Source organism: Oncorhynchus nerka, linkage group LG3 (assembly GCF_034236695.1).
Source record: "Oncorhynchus nerka isolate Pitt River linkage group LG3, Oner_Uvic_2.0, whole genome shotgun sequence".
Classification (NCBI taxonomy): domain Eukaryota; kingdom Metazoa; phylum Chordata; class Actinopteri; order Salmoniformes; family Salmonidae; genus Oncorhynchus; species Oncorhynchus nerka.
Window position 1 is genome coordinate 52897664 of NC_088398.1, and position 12954 is coordinate 52910617.

Here is a 12954-nt window from a genome sequence, read left to right on the forward strand (position 1 = left end):
TGTACAGCCTTGTCTGTCTGATTGATCAGTATCGAGACACTGACTGTCTGTCTGTCTGTCTGTTTGTCTGTCACACACACACACACACACACACACACACACACACACACACACACACACACACACACACACACACACACACACACACACACACAGCACACACACACACACAGCACACACACAGCACACACACTCCCAATACTGGTTCATGTTGCCCTTGGGGATTTGAATCTCTCTTCACAGCCAGTGATGTTCCGTTCCCACACCTAACAGCTGTCTCACTGAGGTTTCTTTGTGTAGCCCATCAACCTTTCACCAGGACTGGGGAGGTACAGTAGAAGAGATGAAATAGCAGGGCTCAGTAGGACAGTAGAGTCCATGTCTTTACAATCCAGATCCATTTAGATAGGCAATTCTTTCCCCTGGGGACAAGGATGTTGTAATCTGATCATAAAATGGAGGAAATCAAAATGATTCATTATAGTTAAATGTAATTGCAGTTAAGTTAATTTCCTTACCTCTCTGTTCAGTTCCTCTCTCTCTCTCTTGAATCCAGGCTGTGTTGACAGTCAGAAGCATTAATCCTTTGTCTTTTGTTACATGATTCTTTGTTGTATCATGATGCAGGACTAAAGCACTAGGGAGAATCATTGGACAGTGTGTAGGGCTTCCCTTTCTTAATCTACCGTATGTTTTGCCCAGTACAGGTTTTCTGAAGTTTGGGATGTGCATATCACCTCTGTATGCATCTTTGTTACTAGTGTAAATCACAGAAAAAGTGATACATCTACATTTACAAAAAGGCCACACAGGTCTCCTCTGGCAAGCCAAACTCCAGGGCAGAACTAAACATGAACTTCAACTTTGTAGGGCTAAAGGTTGTTGTATGTTTTTGAAATGGGGTGGTGGGGGGGGGGGGGTCATTAAACATGATCTTATGGTAGGCTTGGTCGCTGTTCCACACCCAAAGTCATTGTTGTCATGCCAGCCTTGGCTGAAGCGAAAATGACCGTGTGGAGGTGTCCTGTGTGCTTCATTGCTCTGAAAATGAAATGCTGTCCCCTAGTTGAGTTTAAGTGTTGGGCTGCATTAGCAGTGCTTCGAACTGATCCTCACGACAGCAAACATGACAGAAAACTGTCAAAAGTTGTTGTGTTTAATTTCCCTACCCTGACAGGACTTGGATAGCAGACAACTAAACTCAGCAAAAAAAGACACGTTGCTTTTTCAGGACCCTGTCTTTCAAAGATAATTCGTAAAAATCCAAATAATTTCACACATCTTCTTTGTAAAGGGTTTCAACACTGTTTCCCATGCTTGTTCAGTGAACCATACACAATTAATGAACATGCACCAGTGGAACGGTCGTTAAGCTTACAGACAGTAGGCAATTAAGATCACAGCTATGAAAACGTAGGACACTAAAGAGGACTTTCTACTGACTCTGACAAACACCAAAAGAAAGATACCCAGGGTCCCTGCTCATCTGCGTAAATGTGCCTTAGGCATGCTGCAAGGAGGCATGAGGACTGCAGATGTGGCCAGGGCAATACATTGCAACGTCCGTACTATGAGACGCCTAAGACAGTGCTAGAGGGAGACAGGACGGACAGCTGATTGTCCTCGCAGTGACAGACCACGTGTAACAACACCTGCACAGGATCGGTACATCCAAACATCACACCTACGGGACAGGTGCAGGATGGCAACAACAACTGCCCGAGTTGCACCAGGAACGCACAATCTCTCCATCAGTGCTCAGACTGTCCGCAGTAGCCTGAGAGAGGCTGGACTGAGGGCTTGTAGGCCTGTTGTAAGGCAGGTCCTCACCAGACATCACCGGCAACAACGTCGCGTATGGGCACAAACCCACTGTCGCTGGACCAGACAGAACTGGCAAAAAGTGCTCTTCATTGATGAGTCACGGATTTGTCTCACCAGGGGTGATGACCGGATTCGCGTTTATCGCTGAAGGAATGAGCGTTACACCGAGACCTGTACTCTGAAGCTGGATCGATGTGGAGGTGGAGGTGGAGGTGGAGGCTCCGTCATGGTCTGGGAAAGTGTGTCACAGCATCAACGGAATGAGATTGTTGTCATTGCAGGCAATCCCAATGCTGTGCGTTACAGGGAAGACATCCTCCTCCCTTATGTGGTACCCTTCCTGCAGGCTCATCCTGACATGACCCTCCAGCATGACAATGCCACCAGCCATATTGCTCGTTCTGTGCGTGATTTCCCGCAAAACAGGAATGTCAGTGTTCTGCCATGGCCAGCGAAGAGCCCGGATCTCAATCCCATTGAGCACGTCTGGGACCTGTTGGATCGGAGAGTGAAGGCTAGGGCCATTCCCCCCCAGAAATGTCCAGGAACTTGCAGGTGCCTTGGTGGAAGAGTGGGGTAACATCTCACAGCAAGATCTGGCAAATCTGGTACAGTCCATGAGGAGAAGATGCACTGCAGTACTTAATGCAGCTGGTGGCCACACCAGATACTGACTGTTACTTTTGTTCAGGGACACATTATTCCATTTCTGTTAGTGACATGTCTGTGGAACTTGTTCAGTTTATGTCTCAGTTGTTGAATCTTGTTATGTTCATACAAATATTTACACATGTTAAGTTTGCTGAATATTAACACAGTTTATTCCATGTACCGTAGGCTTCCTATGCGTTGACATATTCTGCCAAAGAATCAATGAATAATGGAAATACAGTAAAAACCAGTGCAACTGTAGTACCCCTGATGACACTTCCTCTCTTTCTCTTGATGTTCCTTCCTGTTTGATTGACAGAATGAAGAACAAGTTGTGGTACTTTGAGTTTGGCACCACAGAGACCATCTCCGCCACTTGCAAGAAACTCAACGAGTGTATCGAAGTGGAGGTGAGTCACCGGTATTCCCTTTAGCTGGACTTTTTTTGACAGCACCAAAATGTTATTTTCTCTCTCTCTCTCTCTCTCTCTCGCTCTCTCTCTCTCTCTCTCACGCTCTCTCTCTCTCTCTCTCTCACGCTCTGTCTCTCTCTCTCTCTCTCTCTCTCTCTCTCTCTCTCTCTCTCTCTCTCTCGCTCTCTCTCTCTCTCGCTCTCTCTCTCTCTCTCTCACGCTCTCTCTCTCTCTCTCTCTCACGCTCTGTCTCTCTCTCTCTCTCTCTCTCTCTCTCTCTCTCTCTCTCTCTCACGCTCTCTCTCTCTCTCACGCTCTCTCTCTCACGCTCTCTCTCTCTCACGCTCTCTGTCTCTCTCTCTTTCTCTCTCTCTCTCTGTCTCTCTCTTTAAACAGTTCACCGCTGTTGTTTTAATTTTCTTTTAAATGACAGACTTTAACCTGCAAACAAAAAAAGACATCTTAAAAGACATCAAAGTGAAATTAAAACAAATTATTTTAATCCCATGGGGAAGGTAGCTAGCTATTCTTATCTCTCAGCGAAAGCTTCATCATGCCAGTCTGTCAGGTAACTGACTCTGTACTGCATGAGACACTCACACACAACAGTAAGATTAGGGAGGATGATCCTGTTTTTGTGAGCATGGCCTTATTTCTATTGCAGCAAATTGGATGACTGTCATTCATATTCCATTCACCCAGCTTAATGTGACATCTATAGGTTTAGGCTACTACATTATACTCAAATTTTCCCTGTACCCATCATGAGGTTGCTACAACGTAGGTGCACAGGTCGATATAATGTTTTGTAATCAAGGTGACAGACAGTGACACATTCAATACCGCCTTGCACACTGCATCTATACACCCCTGATCACACGCAAACACAGTTCACTTTCATAGCAGCCACTATCTACACGCTCTCCTCCTCTCACTTTTTTCCTTCGCTTGTGGACTTCAGTGCACAACACATCAGCTGTTTGTGACCAGGTGAAAAAACGTTCATATAATGACCGCTAACCACTACACACAGCCTACATCGTTGTCACGTCATAGTCAACATACTGTATCTACTAGAACTAACACAAGTACCGTGTACAGTCAGAAAGTAGTTTAGCAATTACACCGGCGGGCCCCAGTGGCAATAAATTAATAAAAATCAAAAGATTACCTTGAATTGGAAGAGTTCCGGTGTTGGATAGCCTGCTAGCTAACATAGCATCCCTCTCTGTTTGAGCCAGGTGTTTGAGTAGGCAAAAACAATACAACCAAATATAGCTAGCTCTCTCTCTCTCTCGCTTCTCCTTAATTTTGGAATAAATTAAATTGTTCAAAACTGTTTAACTATTGTCTTTCTCTCTCCTTAAGTCAACTACTCACCACATTTTATGCACTGCAGTGCTAACTAGCTGTAGCTTACACTTTTAGTATTAGATTAATTCTCTGATCTTTTGATTGGGTAGGCAACATGTCAGTTCATGCTGCAAGAGCTCTGATAGGTTGGAGGACATCCTCTGGAAGTTGTAAAAATTACTATATAAGTCTATGGAAGGGGGTGTGAACCATGAGCCTCCTAGGTTTTGCATTGAAGTTAATGTACCCAGAGGAGGACGGAAGCTAGCTGTCCTCCGGCTACACCTTGGTGCTACCCTACAGAGTGCTGTGAGGCTACTGTAGACCTTCATTCCAAAACAGTGTGTTTTAATCAATTATTTGGTGATGTGAATATATTTAGTATAGTTGCATTCAAAAAGGATACCTTTAATGTTTCACTTTTTATTTTTATGAAATTCACTGAGGAGCCTCCACTATTTTCAGTGTGTAACAGACACACACACAGACAGACCCGACAGACAGACAGACAGTCTGCCAAGCAGTCAAATCACCGGTTTAATGCCTTGAAGCAGAGAACAGAGTGATGGGTGGTGAAATGTGGTGTAGCAGGATTCACCACTGAAGTTATATCGCCCTGCAAGATGTAATTAAACTGGGCTATTAAAAGCTTCACAGAGTAGACTGACAATGAAAGCACTTTCTAGACTGTGTGTGCGTGTGTGCGTGTGTGCGTGCGTGCGTATGCGCGTGAGAGTATGTGTGAGTCATATTCTGTGTGTGTTCCTGAAACTGTTTTTCATGGGCACTCAAACCTAAATATTTCTTTGCTCTGACAGCACTTGTGGGTTGAGGTACATTCAAACATCATTTGCTTTCACCGAGGGTGGTCGCTGAATATTGTGAATGTGTTTTCTTTTTTTTAGCTTATTTGAACACATTTGTTGATAGGGACTTTATGGAAAAGTGCACACTTGGACCGACAATATCGAAGTGTACACAAAGAATGTGTACATTTTCTAGTTAATCACTAGCTGGGACACAGAGGTTGTTTTCTTCTAGAATTTTGACACACAGTCTGGTAGAACGCTCAAAGGCAACATTATGTAATGTATTGATACAAACATGCACTGTGATGCTACTGTAAAAATGATTCATTGTATACCATTGCTCCTCCCAATATCCACACATGGATACTGTTATAAACAATATTCTATTATTCTCCATCACAGTGGAAGGCCTCTTTGATTTTCAATATGTATCAGATAGCCTTATACTGTCTGTGGTTCACATGAAACATACTGTCAGGTGACACCAATCGTTAGCATAGCTTCAATGAAAACACAAGGATGTAATCTCTATAGTTCTTGCCTTGAATGGATGTGCAGAAAAGACAATTATCTCTAAGTACCTTTTGAAGAGGAGCCCTTTTTGACACTGTTTTTTAAATTGAACTAGGTAGTCAATTAAGATCAAATTCTTATTTAGAATGACGGCCTAAACTGGCCAAACCCGGACGACGCTGGGCCAATTGTGCGCCGCCTTATGGGACTCCCAATCACGGCCGGTTGGGATACAGCCTGGATTCGAACCAGGTTGTCTGTAGTGACGCCTCTAGCACTGAGATGCAGTGCCTTAGACCGCTGCGCCTGTAATTAGCAAGTAGCAGCGCTGCGAAGCCTCCTTGAAGATATTCTAGGCTATCTATTAGGGTCCACAGTTCTGTCTCAGCCATTGTTTCAAGTATTTGTTCATGATCTCTCTCTCTCATCTCCCCTCTGTCTCTTTCACTCTTTCTACCTCTCTCTTTATCTCTCCCTCTCTCTTTCTCTCGTTCTCCCTCTCTCTCTCTTTATCTCCCTCTCCTCCTCTATTTATTTATTTCTCTCTTTCTCTCCTTCCCTCCCCCTCTCTCCCTCACTCTACCATCCTCCATCACTTCCCCTCTCTCTTTCTCCCTCAGTGTGATGGTATCATCCTGGACCTCAGCAGCACGTCGTTGGAAGGAATCGCCGTCCTCAACATACCCAGCATGCATGGCGGCTCCAACCTGTGGGGCGAGACCAAGAAGAGGAGGAACTACAGCCGCATGAGCAAGAAGGTTCCAGACAGGATGCCCACCAGTACCGTCACCGATATAAAGGAGCTCAAATTCTGTGTTCAGGGTGAGTCAACTAAACTCGCCCTCAGCAACACCAGTGTGATGTACCCTTTTCACACTATCCTGATCTTTTCCGTGTCCTTTTCAGAACAGTTCCAGTAACTAATGTGGATGCATAACCAGGCCAGCTCACTACAGTTTGGTTCAGCTTGGCTTGCCTCGGCTCAGTAGTGGGAAAAGGCCTAAGTTGGGAAGTGGGACCAGTTCTGGCCTCTTCATACCACTATATAATGTTCTTGATTTCAGCCATTAGGATTTAGTGTAATGTGGTTCAATGGGTGTCAAAGGATCCATTGTGTCTGATTGGCCTGCCATTTCTTGACCACATAAGCCTCGTAGTTGTTTGACAAACACTATGTCATTTCCACACTTAGGGAAGTGTTGTATTCCCTTCCCTCTGCTCCGTAGCCCAGGCTTGTCATATGGAACGAGTTAGCCTGCACTTTCTGTTGAAGTTTGTCTGTGAGAGACTGGGAGGGATCACTAAACAGTTCTAGTGTCATTTTGTAAGTGTTCATACTGTCACAATTTCACCCACCAGCCAGCAACCAGTAGAATGTCAGCTCTTTTTTAATTTACTTTTTAATTTGACCTTTATTTAAGTCAGTTAAGAACTAATTACTATTTACAATGACGGCCTACCCCGGTCAAACCTGGACAACGCTGAGCCAATTGTGTGCCGCCCTATGGGACTCCCAATCACGTCCGGATGTGATACAGCCTGGATTTGAACCAGGGACTGTAGTGACACCTCTTGCACTGAGATGCAGTGCCTTAGACCGCTGCGCCACCCGCGTGATGCTGTGGCCCCCATGAACATCTGTCCCAGAGGACATTGGGTACGAGCTGCACCGAGCCGCTAACACACACACACATTGGGGACGAGCTGTGCTTGCAGGACCTGGCGCACACTGGCCAAAGTCGGTGACAAGCAGCTGTTTTCGGATGCCATGAATTAACCTAGAACACTGAACACTTCCTCAGAGGCTGGGCTGCTGGATGCTGGGCTAGCGGGTCTGTTTCACTCTGCTGAGAGGAGGAGAGGAGAGGATAAGAGGGGAGAGGAGGGGAGGAGAGGGAAAGATAGAGGAGAGAAGGGGAGAGGAGGAAAGAGGAGAGGAGGGGAGGGAAAGATAGAGAAGGGGAGGAAATAGGAGAGAGAGGAGAGAAGGGGAGAGGAGGAAAGAGGAGAGGAGGGGAGAAGAGGAAAGGAAAGAGGGGAGGAGAGGAGGGAAGGAAGGAGAGAGGGAAACAGAAGCTCCCTTTCCCCTTATTTAACTGCCCCGCACCCCCTCTATCTGTCCATCTCTCTTTCTCTTGTGCCTACAGTCTTCTCTGGCCTCATTATTACTGTCCCAAAACATGCCCTGTGTGTAAGCAGACAGACATATGGTAGTGAGGACGATGGTAGTGAGGATGATGATGATGGTAGTGATTATGATGATGATGACGATGACAGAGAGGATGATGATGATGATGATGGTGGTATTAAGGATCATGATAATGGCAGTGATGATGATGACGACGATGGCAGTGAGGATGATGATGATGGTAGTGGTTATGATGATGATGACGATGGCAGTGAGGATGATGATGGTAGTGGTTATGATGATGATGAGGTTGGCAGTGAGGAGGATGATGATGGTATTAAGGATGATGATGATGATGATGGTAGTGGTTATGATGATGATGAGGTTGGCAGTGAGGAGGATGATGATGGTATTAAGGATGATGATGATGATAATGGCAGTGATGATGATGATGATAATAATGGCAGTGATGATGATGATGATGACGATGGCAGTGAGGATGATGATGATGATGATGGCAGATTCCTTGCAGTGAAAAGGCAGATTCTTTGTCCTCTATTTGTTACATCACTTCCTGTCTATGACACTCTCACTCTTCCTCCTCGCTCTTCCTCTTTCATTCATCCTCTATCTCTCTCTTCCTTAACCACCCCGCATCTGTGCTTCTCGTTCCTGACTGAACTAGTTTGAATCCTGTTTCCATGGAGACCCTCGGCTCCACTGAACCAGAGAGAGAGGCAGAAAGAGACAGAGAGAAATGAGAAAGGGGTGGAGAGAGGGAAAGACAGAGAAAGCTGGAGAGAGAGGGGAAGCCAGAGACTGAGAGAGAAATGAGAGAGGGGTGGAGAGAGGGAAAGACAGAAAGCTAGAGAGAGGAAGAGAGAGTAAGCTAGAGAGAAGGGAGACAGAGTAAGTGAATAAGAGAGAGAGAGAGAGAGAGAGAGAGAGAGAGAGAGAGAGAGAGTAAGCTAGAGAGAAGTGAGAAAGAGTAAGTGAATAAGAGAGAGAGAGAGAGAGAGAGAGAGCAAACAAGGAGGCTGCTGCCAGCTGTGTGACTCATATCATTAATCTTTAACTGCCCTCCAGGCAGCCTTCACCGGGCTCAACTGCTTGCTGCCTTAGCAACAGTTGAGCCTCTATGACCTGCCCTTCAGCACTACCGTACTGTAACATACTGTACAGTACGCTCTCACGTTGTCACCCTCCCCCCCGGCCTCTCACCTGACCACCTAAACACGCTCCCTCCGAGGCCAACGCCCCAGCCTCTCTCTCTCTCTCTCTCTCTCTCTCAAGAGATTACTGAGTGACAACCCTGTCCCCTCCTGTCCCCTCTCAGATGCATACACACAAACAGAGTGTACATCAATGCATCTCACACAATGTCATATTGGCTGTGAGCACAGTAGCTTTTGTTGTTGTTTTGTGGACTATGGTGTGAACGTGTTTTGTGGACTATGGTGTGAACGTGTTTTGTGGACTATGGTGTGAACGTGTTTTGTGGACTATGGTGTGAACGTGTTTTGTGGACTATGGTGTGAACGTGTTTTGTGGACTATGGTGTGAACGTGTTTTGTGGACTATGGTGTGAACGTGTTTTGGCAATAACTTTGGTAATTGACCAGTTAACTGAGACATGAAGACATTTCATTCTTTAATTTCATTCTCAAATAGTCTGTTTTGTAACTTGTGAAGTTCCATAACATCATTGTCTCATGTCAGATAGCCGTCTACACTGATCTGCCTGATAACTCGCAAACACTCATACAATATCCTGTCCTAACATTCAAAAATGTCACAAAGGTGCCATCGTCCACTGAACCCTCTTTCATCCTCAGTCAAAAAAAGTGTCAGAGTTAATCTCACCAAAAAACTATAAACCTGTATCTAATATGAACGGTTTTTAATGAGAAAGTATTCATTACCTAATTCTACATTTAGCTAAGGTGTTTTGTGATGGTAGAATCAGTATTTATGAAATTTGAAATGTGCATGAAAATGATCTAACTAAGTGTCTGAACCAGTCTCAAATCAATCCATATGAAACAAAAGGCGGGGATGCTAACAACTCCTGTTCACACACTCAATGTGACGTCAACTGACATGAGACTATGTCCATTGCATCTTATCAGTGGTGTTGCCCCATCTGCATTTCTGACTCCTGAACACCGCAACAGTGAACTGTCATGGCTCCTACTACTACTCCTACTACTACTCCTACTACTACTCCTACTACTACTCCTACTACTACTCCTACTACTAGCCTAATTACAGTCTGGCATTCCTGGCCCTTTTCAGGTCAATGAAAAATCAATATCATCAAATGTCAAGCAATGTTTGTTTGCCTCAGGCACACTGATTAACGGTGCTTTTAAGCTGTCAGGTCATGACTTACCTTTAAACGATCTGCCTTGCTTGCTATTTGCACTAAGCTCACAGCACTGTGTTTTACGACTTTTTGTTTTGCATGAGTGTCTGTGTGTCAGTATGTGTATGAGTGTCTGTGTGTCAGTATGTATATGAGTGGCTGTGTGTCAGTATGTGTATGAGTGTCTGTGTGTCAGTATGTATATGAGTGTCTGTGTGTCAGTATGTGTATGAGTGTCTGTGTGTCAGTATGTGTATGAGTGTCTGTGTGTCAGTATGTGTATGAGTGTCTGTGTGTCAGTATGTGTATGAGTGTCTGTGTGTCAGTATGTATATGAGTGGCTGTGTGTCAGTATGTATATGAGTGTCTGTGTGTCAGTATGTGTGTCAGTATGTGTATGAGTGTCTGTGTGTCAGTATGTGTGTCAGTATGTGTGTCAGTATGTGTATGAGTGTATGTGTGTCAGTATGTGTATGAGTGTCTGTGTGTCAGTATGTATATGAGTGTCTGTGTGTCAGTATGTGTATGAGTGTCTGTGTGTCAGTATGTATATGAGTGTCTGTGTGTCAGTATGTATATGAGTGTCTGTGTGTCAGTATGTGTATGAGTGTCTGTGTGTCAGTATGTATATGAGTGTATGTGTGTCAGTATGTGTATGAGTGTCTGTGTGTCAGTATGTGTGGCAGTATGTATATGAGTGTATGTGTGTCAGTATGTATATGAGTGGCTGTGTATCAGTATGTATATGAGTGTCTGTGTGTCAGTATGAGTGTCAGTATGTATATGAGTGTATGTGTGTCAGTATGTGTGTCAGTATGTATATGAGTGTCTGTGTATCAGTATGTGTATCAGTATGTATATGAGTGGCTGTGTATCAGTATGTATATGAGTGGCTGTGTGTCAGTATGTATATGAGTGGCTGTGTGTCAGTATGTATATGAGTGGCTGTGTGTCAGTATGTGTGTCAGTATGTATATGAGTGGCTGTGTATCAGTATGTATATGAGTGTATGTGTGTCCGTATGTGTGTCAGTATGTGTATGAGTGTCTGTGTGTCAGTATGTATATGAGTGTCTGTGTGTCCGTATGTGTGTCAGTATGTGTATGAGTGTCTGTGTGTCAGTATGTGTATGAGTGTCTGTGTATCCGTATGTATATGAGTGGCTGTGTGTCAGTATGTGTGTCAGTATGTATATGAGTGGCTGTGTATCAGTATGTATATGAGTGTCTGTGTGTCAGTATGTATATGAGTGTCTGTGTGTCAGTATGTATATGAGTGTCTGTGTATCAGTATGTATATGAGTGGCTGTGTATCAGTATGTATATGAGTGGCTGTGTGTCAGTATGTGTGTCAGTATGTATATGAGTGGCTGTGTATCAGTATGTATATGAGTGTCTGTGTGTCAGTATGTGTATGAGTGTCTGTGTATCAGTATGTATATGAGTGTCTGTGTGTCAGTATGTGTATGAGTGTCTGTGTATCAGTATGTATATGAGTGTCTGTGTGTCAGTATGTATATGAGTGTCTGTGTGTCAGTATGTGTGTCAGTATGTATATGAGTGGCTGTGTATCAGTATGTATATGAGTGTATGTGTGTCAGTATGTGTGTCAGTATGTATATGAGTGTCTGTGTGTCAGTATGTGTGTCAGTATGTGTGTCAGTATGTATGTGAGTGTATGTGTGTCCGTATGTGTGTCAGTATGTATATGAGTGTCTGTGTGTCAGTATGTGTGTCAGTATGTATATGAGTGGCTGTGTATCAGTATGTATATGAGTGTCTGTGTGTAAGTATGTGTGTCAGTATGTGTATGAGTGTCTGTGTGTCAGTATGTGTGTCAGTATGTATATGAGTGGCTGTGTATCAGTATGTATATGAGTGTATGTGTGTCAGTATGTATATGAGTGTATGTGTGTCAGTATGTGTATGAGTGTCTGTGTGTCAGTATGTATATGAGTGTCTGTGTGTCAGTATGTGTGTCAGTATGTATATGAGTGGCTGTGTATCAGTATGTATATGAGTGTATGTGTGTCAGTATGTGTGTCAGTATGTATATGAGTGTCTGTGTGTCAGTATGTGTGTCAGTATGTATATGAGTGGCTGTGTATCAGTATGTATATGAGTGTATGTGTGTCAGTATGTATATGAGTGTCTGTGTGTCAGTATGTGTATGAGTGGCTGTGTATCAGTATGTATATGAGTGTATGTGTGTCAGTATGTATATGAGTGTCTGTGTGTCAGTATGTGTATGAGTGGCTGTGTATCAGTATGTATATGAGTGTATGTGTGTCAGTATGTATATGAGTGTCTGTGTGTCAGTATGTATATGAGTGGCTGTGTATCAGTATGTATATGAGTGTATGTGTGTCAGTATGTGTGTCAGTATGTATATGAGTGTCTGTGTATCAGTATGTGTGTCAGTATGTATATGAGTGGCTGTGTATCAGTATGTATATGAGTGTATGTGTGTCAGTATGTATATGAGTGTCTGTGTGTCAGTATGTGTATGAGTGTATGTGTGTCAGTATGTGTGTCAGTATGTGTATGAGTGTCTGTGTGTCAGTATGTGTGTCAGTATGTATATGAGTGGCTGTGTATCAGTATGTGTGTCAGTATGTGTGTCAGTATGTATATGAGTGGCTGTGTATCAGTATGTATATGAGTGTATGTGTGTCCGTATGTGTGTCAGTATGTATATGAGTGGCTGTGTATCAGTATGTGTATGAGTGTCTGTGTGTCAGTATGTGTGTCAGTATGTATATGAGTGTATGTGTGTCAGTATGTGTGTCAGTATGTGTATGAGTGGCTGTGTATCAGTATGTATATGAGTGTCTGTGTATCAGTATGTGTATGAGTGTCTGTGTGTCAGTATGTGTGTCAATATGTGTATGAGTGTCTG

General features: G+C 43.8%; 1 protein-coding gene across 1 annotated transcript in view; it reads left to right on the forward strand.

The window, feature by feature from the left end:
• LOC115110616 (diacylglycerol kinase gamma-like) overlaps positions 1-12954 on the forward strand; it is a 162276-nt gene that overhangs the window by 125978 nt on the left and 23344 nt on the right. Inside the window, exons 21-22 of the mRNA XM_029636431.2 lie at positions 2795-2885; positions 6184-6385. Of these exons, the coding sequence (XP_029492291.1) occupies positions 2795-2885; positions 6184-6385 (293 nt within the window). The remainder of the gene's footprint in view (positions 1-2794; positions 2886-6183; positions 6386-12954) is intronic.